At 40.6% G+C, this 26,750-nt stretch overlaps 1 protein-coding gene across 1 annotated transcript; it reads right to left on the bottom strand.

Moving 5' to 3' along the window:
- Positions 1–14,452: 14,452 nt before the first annotated feature.
- On the bottom strand, positions 14,453–22,245 carry cxcl12a (chemokine (C-X-C motif) ligand 12a (stromal cell-derived factor 1)). The gene is made up of 4 exons (XM_069658490.1): positions 22,141–22,245; positions 20,475–20,592; positions 19,333–19,419; positions 14,453–15,844 (listed from the first exon to the last, which is right to left on the bottom strand). The coding sequence occupies exons 1-4, from the start codon at positions 22,205–22,207 to the stop codon at positions 15,817–15,819; spliced, it is 300 nt and encodes a 99-aa protein (XP_069514591.1). The 5' UTR covers positions 22,208–22,245; the 3' UTR covers positions 14,453–15,816.
- Between the last annotated feature and the right edge of the window lie 4,505 nt (positions 22,246–26,750).

The following is a 26,750-nucleotide window of genomic DNA, read 5'->3' as shown; positions in this document are numbered from 1 at the left end:
GACAGCATGTTGCACTTTGAAGCTGAACAGGTCATTTCCAGAGCAGCAGAGTGTATGTTTCAGAGATCTGTCAGTGTACATTTCCACACCTGATTTTCATTTAGTCTCACTGACTGGGTGAAGCTTGAGATGAGCAGCTGAAACATATAACATTACATGTGTGAAACAAATAGGTGAATATTCAGCCCCTTGGGAGCCTAAGATTTACGTGTATGCTGCACTTATTGTCACTGTAAACGCAAAATTTCACTTTCACACCACTTAATGTTAAGGTTAACATTGTATTTCTATTTATAAATGCTGATCTGCTGATCTTTTTTCATGGTTTATCCCCGGAAAAGTCGTCCATAATTTTACAGATGTTTTAATGAGGCCTGCCTGACAAAAAACGCCGCATTTGTCATTTTACATTGAACCAAGCAGCTTAGAGGCGGAACAATTTCATCCCACCATTCTGCCTCCATACGTTTTACAAAAAAGATGAAGCGTAACAGACATATGTCATAATCCCACCTTGAACTAGCTGTAAAAGGGGCTTTAGTTTCTATAGCCCTTTCCCACTGGTCAAAAAACCTGCTAACACCTGGCTTTTCCTGCTCAGTGGGAAAGGCTACAATCTGCATTCAGACCCGGGTCAAATGACTCTGCAGTAGACCCGGGTAATTATCGCCTCACTGATTGGCATTGATGGGAACACAAAACCCGTGTTGACACGCTAATCTCCGCCCCCTTTCTGGCGCGATGCTATGCTCCGTCTGTAACTTCTGCGACTCCTTGTCATCTTAGCTACAAATCCCCCCCTCTCCGTCCAGTGCTCGAACATTGTTCCAAATTTGTCGGCGCCGAGTTTGATAAACAGACTGAATGAGTAATAGATAAAATAAAGACCTAACCACTGTAACATCTTCACTGTTTACTAACCCTGTTTCAGGCATGTTTGTGACATCAGACGGTGACGCAGCAGAGAGACAGACAGGAGTATACTTCACTGGCAATGGGAAAAGAGACAATCGGTATTTATTAGCGGGTCTGAAAAACCTGTGTCACCGCACTAATTTCAGTGGGAAAGTGGTATCAGTCTATCTGCTGTTGTGCATTTTAACATAATACCTGTGTTTGCAACATGTCCTTGTCATTCCTGTATTTCCCCCCAGGGATAAGTAAAGAGGTATTTCTGATTCTGATTCTGATTATCCATCATAAATCTAAATAGCTGGGGGTTTTCACCACTAAATTGACACCAATTGACCTGAGGGTAGCTGATAGCTGCTTGGGCTTCATCTGATTGTATTAAAATGGTGTGAAAGCGCAGCCATTTTACCCATGGCTTAGATTTTTGCATGCATTGTGAGAAAGCATGGCTTTTCACATAAAATAATTTTTCTTACTTATTGTGACTCAGACTTTTGCGACGTGTTTATTGCGTATGCTCTTGTTGCGAGAACAATGAAATTGCAATTTGTTGCACAGCTTGTCTTAGTTTTATTGCTGGATAATATCCTAAACATTTGTTCAGACTTGTTCATGGTGCCCAGAGGATTCATCCTAATAACAGCTTTGGTTATCCCCTGACCTTTCCTCTCATCACACCAACATGTTAATTATTTAGCATTTTTTTATCACTGAATCAGCAACAAGCATTTTACACCAGTCTGTGAACTGTGAAGTCTGTCTTGATGTTATGTGGGAAAGGTCATGCTTTAGTGGACACAAAGTGCTGGGAGAAAATCCATAACAGTCTCAGTCAGACTCAGACTTGTATTGAGTTTCACATGAGTGATAAAAAGTCACTTTTTTTAGGACCAAACACATTTATGAGCAGAAAGTATCTTTTATTACAGTGAAATCAGTCCCAGATGAACGATAAGAAGTTATAGGTAAACTGTTATAAATGTCTTCTGCATACTGTTTCCAGTGTTTGTGCACCAAATGGATTCAGTTTCACATTCATAAGCACTTCAGTAGATTCACTTAGAGCCAGAGTAATAAGTTTGTAAGAAGAAGCTCTGAGAGTAATTTTCAGGTTTGTCCCAGGAGGAGGACAGGATGCAAGATCACATGGATGTAACCTTAAGCATTTTCTGGACCGCGGTGTAATTACTGAATGGGACTGCAATAACTGAACGGATCTCTGGAGTGAGATTAACAGGCCCGAGAAGGTGTGAGATGCTCTTTCACCTCAGAGGAAATTACACACAATGCAGCCACTCATCTCTTTCACACATACACACACATTTAGTAACACCACATTTTCAAAAGGACATTTTTCTTGCTTTACTTTCTCTCTCTGTTACGTTTGGTTTATCCCACATTTCTTTTATTCCTTTTTCCCTTTTCTCTGATTAGTTTTTCTCCCATTCAAAGGCTATTTTAGACTATTTTTGCAGGAAAAAACACAGAAGATTTTCCTTACTCTCCACCACATCACATCAACACATTAGAGGTCGGGTCCTTGGATAATGACAACATTTTCACAGCCGGAAGGCATAACTTGCTTGCTTGTTAGAATGAAACGATTGATTGAAAACGGCATCAAATAAGACAGAATGTTAACATTAAATACCGATAGGAGTACCGTTTGTTCATGAGCTTATCAGCACTTTCAGTACTGACCAATCACGTACCGGTACCAAAAATTACCAGTTCTAGATACCCGTCCGTATCCATTGGAAGTATTGGAGGTGATTTCTGTATCAAAGATAAGCATGTGAATCATGAAACGAGCTGCCATGTTCAAATGTGTGAGCACACTCCTCCTGCGCTCTGCCCTCTCACATCACAGGACACAGATGACGACAAAAAACTGCAGTTAAATCCGTCAGTTGTTTTTTTTTTCCATACATAAAAAGCTTTTTCATCAGATTTGTGTTTTGTTTTGTTTTGACACATATTAACCGCCGCTTTCACTTTTGTGTCAGGAGTTATTGTGTTTGAAATTTCATTCACAACATGTTGACAGCAGGCATTTTCTTATTAACTCTTGATGGTTGGGTGCAAGTAATAAAACCTCTGCATGGGGCCGGTGGCTCGAATAAGCAATTGTGTATTGAGCTAACCATCAAAAGGGAATAAAGAAACAAATGTCACAGCAGATCTATTCAAAAAATCTCAATGGAACCTCAAGCACAGAGAGAATAGAGAGATTTGTCCACAACTGTGAAAATTGCAGACCCTGTGAAGGTGGAAGGAGCCCTGTGAGCATGCGTGTGTGTTTGTGAGTGTGTCTGAGAAGGAGGTTGTCATTGTTGACATGATTGTTTCTGTAAGTGGCCTTGAGAAGCTGGCAGAGAGTTAGTGAAAGACAGTTCTGGCTCGGTGGAAGTTTGACACAGACACAAACCATTCAGTGAGAACATTGCTGCACTTGGCAGGATAAAAAGAAATGTTATTTTGTGAATGTCCTGCATTAGATTATACCGTATCATCTGTTACAAAAATAGTCCCACATTTTAGGACTTAAAGCTCATTCACTTTCCTGCATGTAGTTAGATGAGAAAATTGACACAATTCTCATGTGGTTAATATGTAGCTGAAGGCAGTTAGCTTAGCTTAGCATAATGGCTGCAAACAACAAAAAATATGCGTACAAGCACCTCTTGATCTTCTATCTTATTTGGTTAATCTATACAAAAACCAAAACGTAAAACTGATACTAACGTGTAGGGCTGGGTTTAAAAAATCAAAATCTAATCGATTCTCATTTGAAAGACCCAGTATCGACTAATAAATCCAGAGATCGATGTTTAAAAATATGTGTAAAAACGTGTCTGATCACTCACGTTTCTGAGCGCTCCTGAACGCAGCACCACTCAGCGGGAGGGAGTAATGCCTGGACTTGTTTACTGCACCTATAGGAGATATCGGTGATCTCCAACGGACTCTGTTTATCGTGTGTGCTGTATTTCCCGTATGAGGGTTGTATCTATCTTTACGTCTTAGATTATGTCGACACTGAGCCGTTTCCAGGTAGTCTTTGTTGACACCTCTGCTCAGAGTGAAACACTTGAACGATACTGAAACGTCTTTTCAGTTTGCAAACAACAAAACTGCATCACAGCCAGCACCTGGTAGAAAGGGAACAGATCATTATGTTTGCACACATAAAGAACTTTGATGCCCTACAGCCCCTAATTTGTGTGAATAAATTAGTATTTTATTAGCAACCTAGTCCAACACAATTGACATACATCTATGGGCTAGGGAAGGCACACAGTTTAATTCATGTGAAAGCATGAGATGAGATGAGAGGATGTGTCCAACCAGCCTGATGTGGATCTTGAACTCTTGAAACTATTACTATTTAATTTATTGAGGTTATGTTTCTAGAGAGGATGTTTTGCTGTCTACACCTCTGAAGAGCTCCGAAGACTCGTACTCTGCTTTTACCTTACTGTCCTACTCTTGGTGCCTCTGACTGAGGCCAGCACTGCAGGCTCTGATCGCTTGAAAAAGTACACTCATCACTGTGGATGCTCTAGCTGTGGTTTTATAAGGAAGAGTGAATAAAGAGCGGACGGCGTGGCTCATCTCAAAAGCATGTCACAGTTTTAGTTTGAGAAGAAACAGTATGACAGTTCAAACTCGTGTCACAGGTGGAGAAGCGTCTTCAGTTACACTCAGGGAGCAGGAATTCACGTGTCGGCTGCTTCGCCAGCTTTGTTCAGTATGGGAACGCGAGGGATTGCTGTGTGAGTGTTTAAGGGGGTACTCGTATTAACAATAAACTATCAAAATCTCCAACTGTTACTTGATGACAGCACAGTTTAGTTTGAATCAAAGGAAGATGGTTTTGTTCTAAAAATCTATTTTCAATTTAAAACAAGTCAAGTTTTCATTTAAAGCCTGGAAAGAAGCTCAAGTGAAAACTGTTCCCACTTGGCTTTGTGAACTTTTCAAGGTCACTAATTCTTTAAAGGCACGATGCTGATGCTGTTGCCTGAAGCCTTACCAACCTTAAGTGTCAATATCTGCTTTTTCAGTTAAGGTAGGGTGTTTCATGATGAGTATTTAGGCATGAATCCAGACCATGTGTGAGGTCCAGGAAGTAGCCTAAAGAAGGATAATTATAGCTAAGGTTAAAGCAGATATAAGTTGTTTATAGTCCTATTTATAACAATATAATGATTCACTTAACTGATTCTAAATCTAACTGTGTCAAGTGTCTGCAGCTTGTTAACAATGCTGCAGCTGTTACCGTACTTTTTTTACAGTTATGGGTTTTGAATTATATTTCTTTCCTTTAAAAAAACATTGAATTCTTGGTTTTGTTTGGTCACTGTGCCAATGTACACAGCCTCTATACTTGGACAAATGGATGTAAGTATTAATTTTAGAGGAGGCCCTGTTACTATACATTAAAATAACTCCCGTAGTAAAACAGAAAAAAAGCTGCATCCTGATTTGTGAGCTCTCATAACGAGGCCAACGGAAGGAAAACACTCCTCCACAGCCTCTTTGTGTCCGTCTCTGTCATGTCAAACTCCTTTTAGCTGGCTCCCAAAGCCGTGTTGTAATACCACCATTCATTTCTCAGACTCTCAACTCAACTTGGACGCCGTGTTCCTTTAGCTGTACAATCTGGACTCTACAGAAGATCACCTATACTATGATCATCTGTTCTTATGATTGGATTACATGGAATTTGTGAGATACTTAAAATAAACTATTTTAATCAGGTATCACCATTCTTCTGTACTGACGCCGCTAAACAGTCAACTTACAAGATCTCCTTTATGTATCGCACAATTCATACCAGATTGATAGAGAATTCCTTTCAGTCTGGGTATTAGAAAGCCTTTGTTCTGGCCTCTTTGATGTGTTTTTATATAAACTGCAGCAGACAACTGGTTTGTCTGTGAGGGTTACATTCTCCTGAAACAATAGATGTGATTCCAGGAAGGGTTTATTGGATTGGCCAGATGGATGGAAACGAATGCACCACACAAACTGCAAGGTGGATGGTCTTTGATGTTCCTCTGTGCTAATGACTTTGGCTAAACAACTCAACTTCACTCTGTGGCTGTTTACGTTGTGTTTCCTGAGAGTGTCAGTTGAAGGATCTTTAACACCGTGTTTAGTTCGGATGTTGCACTTCTTGTCCTTCAGCCGGAGCGGGCGAGGATTACTTGGCTCAGCTTTTGATAAGGATCGGAAATATTATACATTTAAACACTTTGCTATGATGTTGCTCTGACCTTACTGTGTTATTAAGACCGACTGATTGTTTAGTAAATATAAGATACTCTTTCTACTGAACTGCATTTAAGTTTGGGTTAGTTTCTTGATCACAGCTAAACATCATCAAACACTGCCTTTCTCAGGTTACTGTGCTAAAAGATGATAACTTATACTGATACTGAATTTAAGCCCTTTTCACATCGCAGTTTTGCCACTCTACCACAACGAAGCTTCGCCGTTATGCTGCCTTTACCCTTTTAGAGTGGACCGAGCAATGCCAGCTTAAAGCCGCCCCAGTGTGTGTTTTCTGAAGCATTCCGGTGTTGCGGAAACAAAACATGCACAAGGTGTAAACAACGCAAGCTCTTTTACACTGCGGTTCCGCCTTAAGCGCCGTAACGAAGCTCAGCTGTCATGCAGCCTTTGCCATTTTACATTGGACCAAGCAACGCCGGCAGGGAGCCCCAGTGTATTTTTACAACCCGGTTCCGCCCTGCAGACTCTGCCATTTACACTGATGCTGTTACGCCTATGTTATGCCTCTGATACTACCTCCAATGCTGGCTCAGAGGCTGAACATCATCGCCCCACCATTCCGCCTCCATGCATTTTACATAGAAGACAGAATGTAACAGAGGTGTAATAATTCTGCCTTGTCCTGGCAGTGTAAAAGGGGCTACATACACACACAACGTGCTTTTCCACCCTGCCAGCTCTGCCGTTTACACAGACCTCGCCTCTGTTACTACCCCCGATGCCGGCTCAGAGGTGGAACGAGTTCACCCAACCATTCCGCCTCAGTGGGTTTTATTTATATAGAAGACGACGGCATAATAATCCCAGCATGAACTGGCAGTGTAAAAGGGGCTTTAAATTAAAAACAGTAGTGGCTCTACGAGGCTGTACTTTGGCTCAGTAGGTGTTTAAGCTAAAAGCTAACAGCAGCATGCTACGTGAACGTGACTACAATGACAATGCTAACTTATATTACCAGTTGGGATGGTACCATTTTCAGGATTTAGTGCTTTGGCATGATGAGATTTATTAATTAGCATTAAAAACAAGTCCAGACGACACTGATGGGAATGTCATTACAGGACAATCTCCATCCATCCATCAATCCATTACCTTCCGCTTATCCGGGGCCGGGTCGCGGTGGCAGCAGGCTGCGCAAGGTGACCCAGGTGTCCCTCTCCCCGGCAACATTTTCCAGTTCCTCCTGGGGGATTCTGAGGCGTTCCCAGGCCAGACGGGATATATAATCCCTCCAGCGAGCTCTGGGTCTGGGGTCTCCTCCCAGTTGGACGTGCCCGGAAAACTTCCAAAGTGAGGTGCCCAGGAGGCATCCTAACCAGATGCCCGAACCAGCTCAACTGGCTCCTTTCGATGCGAAGGAGAAGCGGCTGTACTCCGAGCTCCCCCGCGGATCTCCGAGCTCCTAGTCCTCCAGTCCTTTACATGCTTGTTCAGCACTTCTAAGGAAAAATGTTATCCTGCTTTCTTAACTGTGTTTGGTACTAATCACTGTGAGACTTTGCCAGGGAACATGTAAACAAAGGATCTTCTCACTGATGGTCTGGTTTGCTTTTGTAGCTCATTTAGAGGCATCAGTATTTAATTCAGTGAGCTTCCTGACATGCTACATTCCAGATATGACAGACTTTCACTAATCTAAAATCTCCCCACCCAAAAAACTTAATTTATACCAATCCACCACTGAGTCATGTCCTTTGTAGAACCTACTGAGCTTTTATTGTGAAGTTCTTTTAAAAAATAACAAAGATCAAATGATATTTGTCAAATTTAATCTCTGGTTAGAGCAAAACAGCGACTACCTAATGAAATAAAGACAAATATTTTGTGCTATCAGTGACATCAAAATGCTGTTCAGATGTACTGCGGGAGAATTATTTGCTTTGTTTCGAGAAAATTGTAATTGTTTGAGGATGAACCATGTCGGTTGATGGTATTAGGCATCAGACCTCCATGTCTGTCGCATCTGGACAGCGTGCTCAAGCACTGAGTCACCCTGTAGCCCAACAGAAGTGTCTCTATTGGGATCGGTCTCATGGTTAAAAAAAAACACTTTGTGGTATTGGCGATGAGGCGAGTACAGTATATCGGTTTCATCTTCAGATAATGGCGTAATTGTGTCTTTCTTCTTCTGGTTTGTCACATCTTTAACGGTCTTCTCTTTGCGTGTCACATGGCACTCAGAGTTATGTATGGGAAGACATTAAACACATCATTCATGGAGGCTCCACGGATACATCAACCAATTAGGATGCGGGTGATAATCCTGAGCGGAATGGAGATGAAGGGGAGCGCAGTGGGTGATGTTTAAAGTTGGTTGTGTTTCAGCGTCTCTGGGCCCCTCACACCGTCCCCCTGAGTGTGTGACTCCTTTGTGTCTCATCTATAAGTAACACCCACAGTCCACTATGTTTCTCCTGAAACATAGAATCACACTGAAGGAATTTGGACTATAGCTGGTGTTGTTGTGTGTAAGGAAGGCCCCATGTCCATGCAAACATCTGTGTAAAGATGGATGGTGTTGGGACTCATAACCTCGGCCATATTAGCACATGAAAGGTAGATACGCTGCAGGAGGGCTATTTTAACCGCTCATATGGGCCCCTCTATTAGCCTCCCATTCATTCGTCAACAGACACACACATGACGCTGTTATTACACACTGCATGTTGGTCACTTTCAACATCCGTGGCAGCAACCAACCCTTCTGAGACAGTCAGCTGAGTAATTTTGCCATAATTGTGATTAATGTTCCGGTGGGTCACTGGCAGTGTTGAGGCAATTAACAACACTAATTCAACCCCCCCCCCTCGCAAGTCGTTTACAAATCATTACATGGGATTTTTCAGAGTCACAGTGTGCTCATGTGGAAATGTGCAACGGGTCATCTGATACCGGCACAGCTATGACTCTGCTAATGTTTCCCTTGGGGTACTGATTCTGTGCACACGAAGCCCCAAAGGCAGTGGCCTGGTCCGGGACGGGGGGGTAAATAACAACAGAAGGGGGGAGCTATGGTTGGGAGAAAGCAGGAGGCACACACATACCAACAACCTCTCAGAGAAATAGATTTTGTAGAAGAAACTTTGTGCAAGTTTATTCTCTTTGTGCAGAAAGATATAAAACATCTGGACGTCTACTCTGATGAGAAATAAGAATGAGCTCTCACGGGCATCATATCTAAGAGAGGGAAAATATTACAGACCGCTCTGTATGCAAGATATATAGATAAATAATACACAATAAATTACATGAGGCAATAAACTTAGGTTAGTTGACATCATGTCTGAAAAGTTTCGGTGTATAGAGGGAAACTTTTTGTCTCTTAAGTGTTCAGGCCAAAAGCGAGTAGACTTTTTTCCAACGACCAAATTACATAGAAGGTTAAAGGCATGACGCAAATTCACAGCAAACCAACCTCCATTCAACAAACGAGCATTTTAAAAGTAGTTTTCTTGTCCTCTTGCGGACTTGCAGACAGCTTGCGTTTCTACTTTTTACTGATCTGCATCATGATGTTGCTTTTCGACAAAAGCCATTTTTACACTGCCAATTTAGCGCCGACAGTGGAGCTTCGTTACGGCACTGAGGCGGAAACGCAGTGTGAAAAGGGTTAAAGATTGGATTGCAAAACTTTATTGTCCCCAAGAGGCAATTTGGTTTGCAACAGTAGCACACACAAGCAATACACACCATAAAAGACATAAATACATACATACTCTCATGGATGTCATCATGATAGACACAAAACCAACAGTCCTAGGTATGTGCAATGGTAAAAGTGTCCACAGCTTGTTTAAGAGCCCAACTGCTGATGGAACAAATGACCTAAGATATCTGTTGGATTTGGCCCTCTGAGTGTAAGTGAACCTCCTCCGTGTTGGCAGAAGTCTGACCTCTGCATGAAGAGGGTGGTGAGCATCTTCCAGGATGGCCTTTGCCTTCAGAGTGGCTCGTACTTGACAAACATGGCCAAGATCATTAAAGTTAATGCTGACAATCTTTTGGCAAATTTAATAATATTTCCCAGCCTGTTTTTCTACAAGTTAACTGCTAGTAAATAACAAGAAAAAAATCTTTCTTTCTCGGGTGTAGTGACGAATAAGCCAGATCACAGCCTATGTGTGACTATTTACTGTGAAAATGAGACTCACCAGTAAATTAGATTATAATGTCCTCTTTTAGGCTGAGGTGCACAGGTTTCTAATCATTCATTTTGAATAATGCCACTTCCTTCTTATATCTCTGTATTGTTAAGATTCCTGAGCTGGATGCCGAGGAATTTAAGCCTTCAACTTTCAACCGGGAAAAACCACAGATCAATCCCACATGACAGCCAAGTGTCTGCCCCGCAGGAGGTGACCTTGTGCACCCGGCTAATTGTGGAGGGGGTGAAACACAGAATTGGAATTCTTCCTTTTGGAGGTCAAATCTGTTTACAAAACTCTCTCTCTCTTATTTATACAAACACACACATCATTTCATAAGTGTGTTATTTTTTTCAAGTGGCAAACTGAAGCCAAAGTTTCTAAAAGATCTCATCGCTTTTCTAGTCCAATAAATAAACAACTCTCATCTATCTCTATAGCTATCTTTCTAGCTAACGATTTAGCATCGAGAACAGGCTCAATTACTGTATAAGTTGGATAACGCATCTTTTGCCAATCCCTGGCTCCGCTCCATCTTTGCCACTCTGTCTAAATATGGTCACTTCTGGCTCCAGAACGCCAATACGATGACGGCCACAGTGACAAACTCAAAACAGCAGTTCCCAAACCAATGGGTGACATCAAAGTGGCTATGTTAGCATTCATCACTATGCGTAAGGAAGTTGGTATCTACCTAGTCATTTTTCGTGAGAACCTAGTCAGACCTGTAGCTGACCACAAAGCACTGAATAACTTAAAAACTTTGTGCGTTCACATCTTTATCCTGACATAAACTATTCACAATTTTTAGACCACAGCTGCTAAGTACCTGATAGTTTCCATTTCCGACTCAGAGATTATTATTGTGTCTCAGCTCTTGACTTATTCATAGTCGAACCGCAATGATGGAGTGTCTGCGTTTCGACCTCCTAATACGCTCCGTAGGGTAACTTTCATGATCCCCTGACATTTCAGTGGTGACAAACTCAAGGGGCCTTTAAATTGCTGTGTTCAGCTCCCCCCATGGCAGGAGGTGTAGAGCTTAAGCAGAGTTAATGGTCTTGGAGTAGAGTTAGGAAGTGACATCACATCTGAATTTATATACGTACTTACTTAAATACACATACACACACATGGAAACATGAAAAGTGACCCCAGGTTAACGTTACCACCTTGTAGTTTGTATTAAAAAACGGTCCGACCAGAGAGAACAATGTTCACTGGGACCTTCTTGAAGTGGCTTTCTATGACCCCTGTTACCCTCACATGCACACACACAAACACACACACACACTAAAATTGTATATTTCCATGCTCAGCTTTTTATGATGAATAACCACTAAGTGGAGTTTCATAGGCTGCACATCTGGGAGCCCTTACAGCTAAAGATGGAGGGAACATGTACTGTAAGTTAAATGAATACATACTCTCCCCTCGTCCCTTATTTCTGTCATTCTTTGCATTTCACATGACAGATCTTTACTCATCTGTCAAGGTGTCAGTTGTTTGTCTGACATTGCGGTTGAACTAGAAACCCCGACTGTATTATGAAGGCAATGCAGGATATGACTTTCATATGTCTTCTCCTGTCTTGTACATTCCTCAGCCTTTGAGTAAATCAGTACAGTGCTGTCTGGACAGCTCATACCAAGGTACTGAGTCGCCTCCTCGCCTTCTCATTCCTCAGAATATTTCACAATTGACCATAATGACAGGGCGGCCATTTTCCTCTGATATCACACTCAGGACGGGAAGCTTAAATGCTAAAATGTAGTCAAGGTTGAACAAACAAAACAAACTGTATGGTATATAAAAAGAATTAAAATTTGAGCTCCTCTCCATTGCTTAAAAACTGAAAATACCATAGTAAGCTTTCAGTACATTATGGTTTATCAAATATGTTGTTTTAACTTGAAATATGCCATAAAGCTAACATTACCATTGGCTAGCTAACATAACCTTTGGCTCACTAACTTTACTGTAAGCTAACATTTCTTCTATCTACCAAACATAACTGTTAGCTCTGAATTTATGTCTTTCCTTTTGTATTCCGTAATCCTAGTAAATGGTAGATTTGGCTTGTAAAGAATTGATCGCTAAATGCTAGCTGCTGTCAAACAGTAAGTAATAACCGTTAGCTTGGAATTTTTGCCTTAATTAGTATTCTATAACACTATCAAACAGTTTTAGCTAGAAAGGGTTAAACGATTACTGCTAGCTGCTGTCAAATGGTAAGTAATAACTGTTAGCTAGGAATGTATGCCTATGTGTTAGCATAACAAACGTTTTATGTTAGCTTTTTTTCTAATGGAAGCTAATGAGTTACCAACATTTTTTAAACTTAAAATATGGCCCCTTATAAATGATGAAACTTTGTCAGTATCTCTTACAGTCCATACAACCAGCAAACCTCTAATGCGACAGTCCTATATTATAACAGCTTCTTACCTTGAGTGTGACATCAACATGGCCGCCATATAAATGTGATGGATGAAGCCCTACATAGTCTTTGTTTCACTTTTTTCCTGTGTTGTGTAACATTTGCTTTTTCAGGGATTTTCTTTACCTCCAGAGTAGCAGTGAGTCACGGCTGATTGGATCTAGGGTTTCTCTGTCTGTCAGGTTTGGTGATAAATATGTGAAACACATCGCGGTGAGCAGATCTCTGCTGTGTTTGTTTAGGCTCCGTGCCCTGCGCGCCTCTAGTACCAACACAACACTGATGAAGATCAGTCATCTAAATCTGCCAATAAGTCATTTAATCATGTTGTTCTGTTACACCTCAGTAAACTTGATGTGCGCATGCAGTAATGCTTTAACACGTCTCATTTACTCTGTGGCCTCTTGTTTACTGGAGACTTTATAGTAGAAATCCTCTTTATATGTTTACATTAGCTGCTTTGTTTCTCAGATGCAGCACATTTTATATGAATTAACTAGTTTTACGAGCAGTGTGTGATGTTTTTAGACACTTTTCTCCACATTTTCCTTTAAGCGTAAACCTAATGTGCACATAAAACATACATTTAAACCCTTTACATCCCCATACATCACTACATCTCAGGCTTCATGGCACCAGTCACACCACCTGCAACGCTTAACTGCTGGGTGTTGGCAGTGATCCCAAGAAAACAATGAGTTATGGGCTATTAGAAACAACTGTTTTCTATTAAATGACATATTTGTATGTTTATGTGCCACCCCACAGATCATTTAGATAAGTGTATTGTAACATATGGAGAAAAGAAAGCAAATGACGTGAGATATTTGTCTATATATTTAAGGTTTAAATGAAATATTCTTATAAAACATAGGGTTTGGAAATGCTTTACTCTTAGTACCAGCAACACTGGTGGATAAGGATCGCTCCGCTATAAGACTGATTAAATGTCCCATAAGATAAGCTGCCCAATTTTACTGGAGAGGAAAATACTCCTTGCTCTCTCAGATTCCAACAGTGAACAGATATTAGTTTATACTGTTGTTATATTTGATCAATTTCCAATCATTCAAAGAGCTAAATCAGTGGTTAAATTAATCCTTTTATCTCCTACAAAGATGCTGCTAATTATGCTTTTATTCCTTTTAAACCGGACTTCAAAGCTAACCACTACACACAGCATAAACGGGTTATACCCTGCTTTTCACAGCCCTTTGTGTCTCTCTGATGTTTCAATCAGCTGACCCCTCTCATCACATACACTACTGTGCTCCGCCTCACGTAATGCCCTTAAAGGGAAGTTAAAAGTTCATCCCTAATATTTTCCTAATGGCCGCTTGTTGAGCTAATGGTTAAATAACAGGCAGGATGGTTTAAAGCTAAACACATGTTCTCACATCAAAGTCTGAAAGTAGATTTACCCTTTGACCCTTCAGTACAGTGAGATTACAGCAGCTGGCCGGGTCAAGCTTTTTTACACCAAATATAAAGAAGTCAAGAGTCCCTTAACTGATCTTGTGTATGTGGCTTTAAGTGTGTGCGATGAAATGGCTAGAAAAGCATGCATTAAAATAGTAACCATACCACTGTAAATGTTCCTTTACTGCACACAAGTTTCACAATAAGACGTGGGCTGCAAGACGTAATTGTGAGAGTACAATCGTTCATTTTAATGTTTAGATTTAATATATAAATGCATATAAGAGTACAAAAATAAAACATTTGTATAATATTAATTTTACATACGACAAGGAGACTTAGATGAATACATGAACAGATCTCTGTGGCTTTAACAGTTAAATGCAGCTACACATTCAATCAGAACAGAATGGAAACAGCACGGTTAACATAAAGAAAGACAGGAGACAGAATGTAATCATCAGACTAGGTGAGTTAGAGTAAAATTGTTAAAACTTGAATACATCCGATATAAAGTGCTTTGCTATCTGCATGACAGTTGTAGGTAGTCACATCAATGTAATTATTGTCAGTAATGGAACTACTTTCTCTACTGCTGCTCCCAGAATAACGTTGTTTAACTACTGATGTGGCAAATCTCTGTACACCCTTCTTTGAAATGGACATTCGTACTAAGATTTCAATGAGAATCCAGCTAACAATAGGTCATCTTTCTGACACCAATTTAGTGAAACAGCTGTGTCATGATTTGCTGTCAGCATCTCTCGTTAACAAAGTGACACAGCCTTTTGATTCCAGTAAAGTTCTGTAAAACGCCGTGTAAAAATAGTTTTGGCTCCAGATGTTCAACCTTTTCTGAAGGAATGGAAAAAAGCAGACATGTTAGGTAGAATGGGCTCGAGTAATCGCAGCTCAGGGAACACTCCAGCTCGTTCTGGCATCCAAACTTCCATCACAAAAGCATTGTAATTGCCATTTTTACAGGGATCTTTTATACATCTTATTATTCAGTCTGGGGGTTTCTGGCACCAATCGAAATTCCAAGCTGCCAATTAACGCGAAACATGAAATACAACTTGGCAAACTCTGCCCATTCCTCTGCTTTTTAAAGCAGAAACTTTACATTGTTGTAAGTCATTTTGTACAATTAGAATCAGAGACGGTAAGGATAAGCAGATGCCATGCTTAGGATTAGTTGCATTAAATCTCCTGGCTCAGAGGTCTGCAGGAATCTTGACTCATGTCCATCCATTTTTTTTCTTAGTGACAGAGAGGCCAAAGGGACAAGAAAATCTGCTCTTTACTGTTGATGTCCATTAACAAAAAAGTATCTACATTACAGTTAGAAAAACATACGCTCACAGATATAATTGCACGTCGCACTAAAAGCATCTACGATCTCTATAACTGGTGAGAGGGGTGATGGTGGAGATGCTGACGGAGCTGGTGGTGTCGGTGTTCACGGTGAAGACTTGTCGGTGTATCTCATGCAGAGGGCCGCAGCGTGGCAGCCGGGATAAGTGCTGAACAACAGACCAGATGATCTCGTATGACAGGTGATATGTGTGTGACGGCTCAGGAGGATCTCTGCAGGGGCTGTTAGTTGGCCTGTTTGGATTTCTTCATCCTGGAAGGAAAAAGAAAATTTGATGAGTTTTAAGGTCAAATGTCAGAATTGTTCAACATATTTGGCGCTGACTGTTCTCACTCTTTGTTGCTGATTGTAAAACGATCTGTATCATGTCTATATTGGGCAAAAACTAGGCTGTGAAAATGTTACGACACTGTAAATTCTAACAAGTAAAAGATCTTGAATGATTATGTGTTTAGAATGGACATGCGTTGTTTGAGTCAGCTGTACTTTTTTAAAGATGTGAGTGCTTAATGCGTCCAAGTACGCTGTAAAACCTGATCAGTTAGTTCAACTCAAACCATTTGAGGAAACCTAACTCTTTATTTATTGCTCAGATAACTTAAATAAATGATGTAAACAGTCCCCGTTCCATTCAGTGTATTGAACTTAAAATGAGTATTTTGTACTAATCAATTAAGTAAGATGAACTTGGTAAGTAGTTTATCTCAACTTAAAACTCTCCTGTGTCGACTCCTCTCAATTGAAGAAACCGATTACCTTAAACCTTTTACGTTGCATTAACACAAAACAAATACCTTAACATTCGGTGTATAAGACGTACTTTTTTATTTTATTTTAGATTATTTGTCGGGCTTTTTGCCTTTATTCGATAGGACAGCTGAAGATAGACAGGAAATGTTGGGAGGAGAGAGTGGGGGGCGACATGCACCAAATGATCGGCAGACCGGGAGTCGAACCTGCGATCAGTGCGTCGAGGACGGCAGCCTCTGTACATGGGGCGCGTGCTCTACCAACCGAGGCAAACCAGCGCCCCATAAGATGTACTTTTAATACTTTTTTTTTCATCTGTTTATAGAAAATTTATATAGTTTTTCAATAGCTTCCATGTCATGTGACCCAGTGTCCTCAAATCAATGTCAGTAAAATTTTATGGTTTTTTTTCTATTTTTTATACGGACATGCACCGTCATGATCGCCATTGCAGCCGTCATGCTTACAACAATCAACATAACCGTAGGCTGCCAGCTACCGCTAGGTACCACACTTCTTAGACTAAATAAGTTAATGTAACTAACTGAAATCAATTATTGCAACTTTAAAGTGCTCTAAAAGTTAGTATCACTGAATGAATGAGTAAGCACCACAGTAATCATTTTTGAGTCGCTGCTAATTCATTGGGATGAGTTACGTCAAATATGTTTGAGGATTGAGTTAACTTACTTCTTTTATTAAGAGACTGTTTTTACAGTGTAGTAAACACCGTGGTTTAAAATTAATGAGCATTTGTTGTGTTATAACTCACTGCCAGGAATACAAAGACAAGGTGCCAAAAAGAATTGATTCAGTTCCTGGATTCTCAAACAAAACCAGCTGCTGCGAGTTTACGGGACCGACGTGTTTGTTGACCTGTAATCAAGACGTTAACATTTTAGTCCACTGAAGTTAAATGTATCCTGCTTCAGATTTGGCTTGTAAATCAGTCCTCATTTAGTCTGTTGGCAGTTTTCATTACAGGCAGAGCTCTTTGTAAACTCTGCTGGTAAGAAATACGAAGAATCGTAGATCTGAAGATGTAATTTTGCAGAAGATTAATTTGAAGCGGTTACAGAATGTTATAAACATACTGCTGCACAAACTGTATATAAACACCTAATCATGGGTGGGCAGTTGAGTTACTGACATTGTAATGATATTGTGTAAATGTTGCGCCACATTTTAATTGACAAAAAGTGTAAATGAGGTTCAGTTTACCAAACTAAAGATAGCATTATGCATGACTTACATTTGCGTCCCTTTAAACACATTTGAAATCAGTTTGCCCCCTCCCCTTTCATTCGATGTGTAATTGGAAACACATTAGGTCTGATCCATTGTGAATGACCACCGTCTACTCTCTACATGGGCCGTTTTGTTATGCAGAAGACCGCTCACACCTCGACACGTCAAGGGCTCCACAGTCATCTCTGAGACAGACAGTCTGACTGCGGCGCTGTGGGGGGGTCAGTCAGAGGGGGTTCAGTGTGTTTATCAGACGCTTGAAGAATAAAGATGGATGTCCTAAGGAAGTCACTTTTTGCATCCCCAGACTCTTCATCTGTCTCCACATCTAGTGTATATGTACTGTATGTACAGCTTGTTTCATCCGACCGCTGCAGGGGTTCTCTGTCCTTTTGAAATAGAAGCTGCACAGAGTTCAGGATGGCAACTTGATCCCTTCTAAAAACTTTATGGTGACAAGGTTTTTCAAAAGTGTCTTCAGGGCAGGAAGGAGGAGACGGTTGATTTTGGCGTTGACTTTAAGCTCTCGACATTTCAGACAAACTTTAACATGAAAGTAGAATGCCAACGCCCTTGGAAACCTAAATCTACAATAGCCTTCCTACTATGTAATTTAGGGTCTTATATACATAATAGTGAGCATCTAAAAATGTGAAATATTGTTATTAAACTTTCTGTAAACTTTCCTGATAGTGGGTTTGAATTGGTGTGGTTAAGCTTGGATATATTTTATGTAGTTAAGTCTGCATATTCAAAGTCACACAGCAGCTATTTGACTGTTCACACTTAGTTAGTGTCATCTGTTGATAGGCGCGGTGATTGTTGATGTGTCAACCCGAGTTGTCCATTTTGGACTGTGGGAGTTTTGTGCAGGCGGTTGACGATCTACTTTTCTGAGCTTCGGCCCCAGGAGTTTATCTTCATAATAATATGGCACTAACTTAAGCTACACAGGGATTATTTAGCCTAGCATTCTTAGCTTTGGGAACAAATAGGGGTGCTAACCGCTAACTAACATAGAGTTAGCAAAACATTTTGTAACTCACCATTCGGTTACTAAATGAAAGAAGAATTTTCAGATGACACGGCTTTAGACTCTGACTCAGACAGCACAAAAATATTGATACACTGAGCTTGTTTTTTCATATGCACCATTGTTGTGCGTAGGGCCAGGTGTCAATCAAAACACGACCTTTCACGCCCACACCGAGTTTGTGTTTTTTTTTAATCGAGGTAGTCATGAAGGTTTACTTTTATATGATATATTAAATACATTTTTACTCTTTTCAAGCTAATTCTATCAAGTTATATATTAAATACACATTATTTATTTAAATGACGTGTAAGTTTGTATTTTTTTACTTTGTTTTGCAACAGTAGCGATGACGAGGGATGAGCGTATAACCACAATCAAGTAGGAGCAGATTAAAGCTGGTATTAAAGTTTTTGTCATGTAGCACAAAAAAACCAGTGTGAAACTGGACTCAGTCTGCACTCCCACTCGGTCATGTACCAACATGTTGGGCCTCCATTATAAATTGGGCAATTAAGAGTTGTCACATTCACAATGGGCCACTGACAGATGCGCATTTGTGCTTTTGCAATGCGTACGCTAAATTTCTGTTAAGTGGAAGTGATTCTACAGGTCTCCTGATGAGTTATCTGTTAAAGATTAACAACAGACAGCAGAGAACAAATCCCTGTAATGCAGCGAACACACACAGAACTCTGTCGCAACTTACTTGTTGATAGCGTTCTTCAGGTACTGCTTCAGCCACCGGACCTCAGGGTTCACACACACCTCTTTGTTGTTTGTCTTCAGCTTGGCACTGAACGGAAAAAAGAAGTGAGTTCAATACCCGTAACAATTATGTTTAAACATTTATCTATTTAAATCAAGAGAAAATACACTGAGGGTGAAGCCTTATTTACAGTGGTGCTGAGTTAAACAGCTCGGGGGGAGCATTAAAGGAAGACAACGTGGAGAATAGATAGAAAGTGCAGAATAGATTCAAAGAATAGATAAGAGCTGAAGATGAAAGGATGGTTTATGCAAAGAGCATCAGGTGTCTTGATACATTGATATTAAACAGACTGAATTAACACTGACTTGTTAGTTTGACACTCACAGAGAGCTCTTTCACAGCGGTGACAAATCGCTCTTTAAACCTGGTGTGATGCTGCTACAGATATTCAGCTGCAGAATATTCACATTCATGTTGTCACAGATCAGATCCATTTAAGTTTGATTTGTCACCCTTAAATGAACTACCTAATTAGTGTGCTGTAAAAAGTGTAGCTGCAGTATAACCCTGTGGTATTTACAGGAAGGGTCAAGTCTGGATCATTCGTCTCTAAGTGGAAGATCAGGCCTCATTTGGCTCCTGTGCTGCTTTTGACTGATTACTTTTATTCTTTAGGACTTTATGTGTGTGTATTTGTACTGCTGAAGCTTTCCCATCTATCTTGACCAACTAAATTTGAGGCGTCACAATGAAGGACATCAGGGCTAAAGGTTAAAACACAGTATGAGCAGGAAACGCTGTGTGCGCACCAAATGAAAGCAAACTCAGTTTAAAAAAACATAATTAATTCTTTCCCTTTAAAAACAAAAAACTGCATCCAATTTCCGCCTCTCTTTCACCTTCACTCATACTCTAACCGAGCACTTCCTGTGACTGTGGTACAAACGTCTTTCCTTCAGTGCGTGTGTGCGTGTTATACGAGTGACAGAGGGGCGTGTGCGTGCACAGCTCTTTTCTCTGACCTGTCCCCTCTCGGAGATTGATGGTGAGAAATGTCCCACAAGGAGGAAACTTTTAAGACCAGAGAGGAAAACATGCGGTTCAGTGTGTTTGTGCGGCATGAAAACAACAATACTCACATGACTTGGAAGGGGCAGTTTGGCGTGTGGATGAAGCGGAGCTCTCGGATGTAGGATCGTGGGAGGTTGTTGACGTTTGAGCGACAGTAGCATCTCTCCACCAGGCTGATGGGCTTTGCTGAGAGAGAAGACATGAGTGTATGTAAGACACTGGTGGCAAAGTATGACTTAAAAGAAAGCTATAGATTAAAGAATGATAATGATCTCCTGTGGAAACTGGGATACAGATAGATTTATTGTTGAATATGAAAAAGATTGAACATTATTACGACAGCCAAATGAGTTGGAAGAAAACAAATAAATCCTTATTCAACATCCTCTCTGACAGATCAATCACTTGAAGCAGGCACACATAGCCTTTAACAATTTAATTCATTATTTGCAGGTGCATTTTTTATCCGTCCACTAATTATCTTTTACAAAGTCTCACTGGATGGAGCCAACATGGACCACCATTAAATCAAATACATATTTAAGCATAATTAAGATTTTAAGATTTGTTTCTTATCCCAAAGAATTCACATATTGTCATTTACATCAGGACAAAGACTCACAGACACTGAGCTCTTTCAGTCAAACACAACTGTGGACTGTGTGGTCCCTAAAACTTCATGATGGCTGTGAATACTTTCCGTTACAACCACAGCTTTAATGCTCGTTCCCCCAGATTATCACGGTTGATTATTGTGGAAAATAAACACAGCGTGTTTTCTATTTTTCTCGTGAATCCTGTGAGACAACACTCGGGGCTAACAGTGTTTAAAATGCATGAATCGGTCTACTGTCGGTTGATTTGAAGTGTTTAAGAACAAATAAAAGAGAAAAGGGACAAAACCGTGTTATTTTATTTTCTTGTCACTCACTATTTAAAAGGGAAACGTAAAAAAAAACACCATGGTGAGAAGCACCGCTATAGATTTAACTTTATGCTAATTATTTTTACACATGATATTACCATGAGAAAAGAAGCAACACCTTCAAGTTGGGTGCGTGATGTCGCCATGTAGACTAGCTGTGGCTTTGTCTTAAAGCTCCGTGCGCGCGATTCAATGAAAACAAAGCGCGGAACAAATACACACGTTGATCGGTGATCAGACACGGAGCGCCTTATCGCAGGGAGCCATATGTGCAGCCTGTTGGTGCTTTACGCACGGCGGGTAGTGTTTATCCCAACTGCAGATCAAGCTCATGCATAAACTGAAATACCATTTGTGGAAGGAATATATTATCTTGATATTAAATGAAGGAGCTGACATTTATTTGCGTTTAAATTTGAATTAAGCATATGAATAAAACTGTCAATCATTTAGATAGATTTGATACGTCGATATTTTACCTCACCATTCATGGAAATTAGGATTAATATAAACATAACATAATTCGGTTGGCTTCAAGCGTATACATGTGTCATTCTATATGTAAGTAAAAGAAAACAGCTGGACAGACTTATGCACTGTACAGTTATTTAAAACCTATCCAACGATACAGATGTTTTTTATCCTTTTAAATAACAATAATTTAAATAAATCCATATCATTCATCCTGTCAATAATCTCTAATATCTTGCTAATAACCTCTAAAATCTTGGCACTCATTTTTCTGTTGCAAAAAAAAGTTTAAATAAAGCTAAAAACAACACGCTGCTAATCAGAAAATATCTTCCTACCTTGTGATGGAGGCGCGTGCATCAGCACCGCGAGCGCAGCCACGACCGCCAGCAGCTTCACATCCATTCTGCGGTTTGAGTGTCCGAGGTTTGATGCTGCTCAGAGTAAAGTCCAGAGGAGCTGTGACAGACGGCACGGTGGTGGAGTGTTAAATTACGCACCAATGTCAAGCCAGCGGGAAGAACATATGACACTTCCGGTCGTGAATAGGAGAATAAAACCGACAGTCTGTGTATGTTGATTTTAAGTTTATCGTGTAATGTAACCGAATAACATTGTAACGAAAAATATACGACGAGGGATATATTAAAAAAGTAGCCTGTGAAAAGGATTGACCACGCGATCTTCATAATGCTTTATTGTTTTTGCTCTTATTTTGAAAGGATGCGTCCCTGTTTCCTGTTGGCCGCCAAATTACGCACAGCGCCCAATGGAGACGCGTTCATCTACTGACCATCTCGACCCCCACTACACACACACACACACACACACACAGTCACACAAACACACACATATGCGGCACATTCACTCAAAGCCTTCCTTAATCATTCGTGTCATTTAAAAAGTCATATAATGAGGTGTAATCTAGCAAAACTGTCTTATTAAATAAGAATGTATATTATTATTATTATTTTTATAGAATTGTTATATTAGAAAAATTTCATAAGAGGTTTATTTGCTTTAAAGATATTTAGGTAATTTATTAAGACACACAAAATTTGCCTGGCAGAAAAGAAACAGGAGACATTTTTGCACGTGTTTGTTTTTAGTCATGGTTTGTCTTTTCAGGGACCCAAATTAATTAAAGGAGTAACTGGAGACGGTCCACATGAGTGTAAAGTTTGCTGTTACGTTTATGGTTCAGATAAATAGACCAGAGGGACGCAGAAACACACACGCACACACACACCTCCCAGCGTGTGTTTGGAGAGGAGTAAAATCTTCTCAGTTTAAGTGACTCTCCAAACAGTTGTCTTTATACAGCCGGCTGAAACCCTCAAATGCATGTGTGAGTGTGTGCGTGTACGTGCAAATCCTCACTGTTGTGTTTGGTGGAATTATTAACATATTTAACAGAAAGCAGATGTGAAGTCAGTGTGCAGAAATGAATCCTTCATCTTCTTCCAGAGCAAACACTCGAGTGCATGTGTGTGTGGTGATTATATGACTAAACGTGTGCTTTCAGTGAGTGTGCATAAGCCTTTTCCTCCGCACTGATCACACACACGATTACTCCAATGATTTCATACCTCAAATACTTCTTCAAAGTTGTTTAAGATGAATGCACACATATGAACCAAATACATTCCCACAGCATAAATATATCCTGAAATCATTTACTAGGCGGAAAACAAAAGCTTGTATTTACACACCCGAGGAAGTGTTTTGCCACATTTTCACAGACAACATGAATAATGTGCATATGTGGCTGGTTTAGTGTTTTTGATTCTTATTTTTTTCCATTTATTGGAGACATATTCTCTCATCGCACAGCTGTGGGAAAGCAAACCACCTGCTGACAACCGGCTTTATCATGAAATGAGTGAGGGGGAGAGAATAGTCGCTCCAGGAGGATAACAGTGTTTTGCTTGTCTTTTACATCATCTAGCGAGTAGCATAAGTTACATACAAGTCCTCCTTTGTGTCAGTTAAATAGGCAATATCAGTCTCAAGAATCTGTATATTGTACATGTGAGATTATGGGGTTCAATAACAACCGATACGTCTTCATGTTAATCTTTCTAGATGATTCCATGGAGACCAGACAGACAGGAGAGGACACACGGAGCAGAATCCGCCGACAGCTGAATGGACACATATTGACTTCTCTCACAGGCAACAAAGGCTTCGGTAAGTGTGTGTGTCCGTGTGTGTGTGTGTGTGAACGTAAGAAAGAGAAAGGAAGAACAAGCAGAGAAAGAAGAAGCGCAGTATGAAAGTATTTGAGGAAGTTTCTCTCAGATTGGAGTGAAATGTGACTTCAGAGGGTTTCAGATCAAAGTGCCGCGATCACAACAGCTCATGGACCACCGCGCTCACACTACACTCTATCCCTTTCCTAACCTGCACCAGCCTGCACAAACAACAAACGTGTGCAGTGCAGTGATATACAACTTGAACTAATTTGTCTCAAACACACACACCCACATAAATTGTAAATAGGGGCAATCTGTGACTTGTCGTGGGAGAAAAAAGGTCGGAGAACATCCAAGTATTTCAACATTTCTGCAACAATTATTAAGATTTATTTTCTCACACTGAGGTGAATGGACTGTTGTTGTGTGCTTTCATAAGTAGATTTGGCAGAACGTTTTCTTGCCCAATTGTTTTATTCTTTGTTGCATCAACAAGTTTTGGGTCCCTATTTTCCCACAATAAAGGCATCACTTCTTTTCTCAGAAGGAATCGTTTATTTAAAAAGTATTCCTTTAAATAGGAAGTGAAAGAAGGAGATTCTACGGTGTTTCAGGGTCGTATAGTGATAGTTTAAGATAATTTATTTGGGCCTTTTATGTCTTTATTTATAGAGAGGACAGTGGATAGTGTTGGAAACCAGGGAAGAGAAAATGGGGTATGACACGCGACAAACGGCTGAGGGTGGGAGTCAAGCCCGGGGCTGCTGCATCAAGGACTATTACCTCTGTACATGGTCCGCCGATTTAGCCGCTGAGCTAAACCGGTGCCCTGCAAAAAAGCTATGATGATATAAATATAAATGATACCCAAGTTGAGACTCTCATTAAGCATCCACAAACATCTGAGTTTAAGTAAACCTACATAATTATAAGAAAAAAACAGCTCAGTCAGCTGTTAATACCATTTTCTCAAATCTGTGGCGGCGTGGCCAATCACGTTAAGATTGACATCTGCCTGGCTCCGTGCACAGTGGAGCATGTGACAAGTTTAAGAGTCGTCTGAATCCGAATCAGAGAAGAAAGTAGAAGTCCACTAGCCTTAAAATATTCATCCAATTGGTCTTTTAATGTTGGGTGACAAAATGCTAAGAGTTAGCAGTTAGCATACACGCGCAACATTAGCTGAGATGCTTCTATTCGTTGTCAATGCTATGACAACAAGCTGAACTCCTGCTCAACTCCCACTGGTGAAAATAAATCAATAAACGGCCTGCACTAAATTCCCACCGCCAAAAATAGACAACGGCGGTCGACACTCTACACCTGAGGCCACTCAATAGATATAGATTATTAATTTATTACTTTAACCCTTTACAGGAAATTGTCACAGCAGCTTCAATCACAGTCAAGACACCACATCTTACACTGGACATAGAAACATTTATACATAAAAATACCAGCTTTAAATAGCCTACTTTGCTTAAGGACGATGCTAATGGTGAGATATAAAAGCCCTATTTTTGCAGTGTGACCTTTCCTATTATTGGAATCGCAGAAATAATTACATAGTACATCTCTGAGGAGGGGCTGATCTAGCTCAGTCAGTACAGCAGGCGCCTCATTTACAGGCGCTAAAGTCCTCCCCCCAGCAGTCGCAGGTTCGACTCCCACCCGCAGCCCTTTGCTGCATGTCATTCCCCACTCTCCCCTCCCAGTATTTCCTGTCTGTCTTCATCTGTCCTGTCAGTAAAAAAACCCTAAATTACCCTTAATTAGCTTCTGTTGGCTTTAATAAATATGCGTGTGTACATGAAGCTTAATGGTGGTGTAAAGGCGTTTGGGTGCTACCTGTTGCGTGTTCCCCACACCTGCTCTGTCTCCAGTTTATCCGTCTGCGCTGACGAGAGTTGTGGTATCGTGTTCTGCAGCCCATCTGTCTGTCTCTCTGTTTTGGGAGGTCTCACACCGGGGGTCCATCTTCTCCCTCTGCAGACTCATTTCTTACCACACTTTAAAGAACGTGGTAAGTGCTTTTTTGACAGAGGGTGTAAATCACAGGTCAGGTTGTTCTCTGAAGATCTGAAGGCGTAGCAGGTGTCCTCAAGGTTTTTTTAAGAACACATTCGTCTACAGCTTTGATCAACTCTCTTTTCTGTTTTCTGTCTTTCACTTTTCTTTATTGGTTTGATATTTAAATACATTAATGTTGCTGAAGCTGTCACTGATGAGTTGAATCTGTCACATGACTATAGATTGTTAGACATTCCTTTAGGACTATTCACCTTTAAAGAGAGAGCTCGTGACCCAGGAGGCCGGCGTATGGATGGCTGGGCGTATTATGTCGGAGTGGCCAGTTTCCATAGATCGGACTGGTTTGAAAGCGTACAGGGAGCTGGTCCCAGTGGGGTATCCGCCTCTGCTGCATTGTGGCTCTGTGAGGCTGAGAGCCTGCTGGTTCAGGCTTTGTCTGCTCTCCTCTACATCCTCCAGAGAGTCACGAGCTCTGCACCATATGGACCACCTCAATGGCCTGTCCACAGAGTCTTTAGGAGAAGATGTTGAATCAAGGGAGGAACAATGAGCTGGATAATGGCTTTAGAATCACTTGGAGGTTTCAAGATCCTTCAAATATGGCAGAAAAACAAAGACTTTTTGTGTCTTAATTTACATCTAATAAAGCTTCCAGGTCAAATTACACGGCATATTTTCCCTATTTGTTTCTGGGCAGAGTCCCCACATTAGATAAGGACAGA

This window comes from Semicossyphus pulcher, unplaced genomic scaffold (assembly GCF_022749685.1).
Source record: "Semicossyphus pulcher isolate SPU_LCO1_2020_fin unplaced genomic scaffold, fSemPul1.0.p SCAF_12, whole genome shotgun sequence".
Taxonomy (NCBI): Eukaryota; Metazoa; Chordata; class Actinopteri; order Labriformes; family Labridae; genus Semicossyphus; species Semicossyphus pulcher.
The sequence above is the reverse complement of the archived record's forward strand: the minus strand, read 5'-3'. Positions and strand labels throughout refer to the sequence as shown.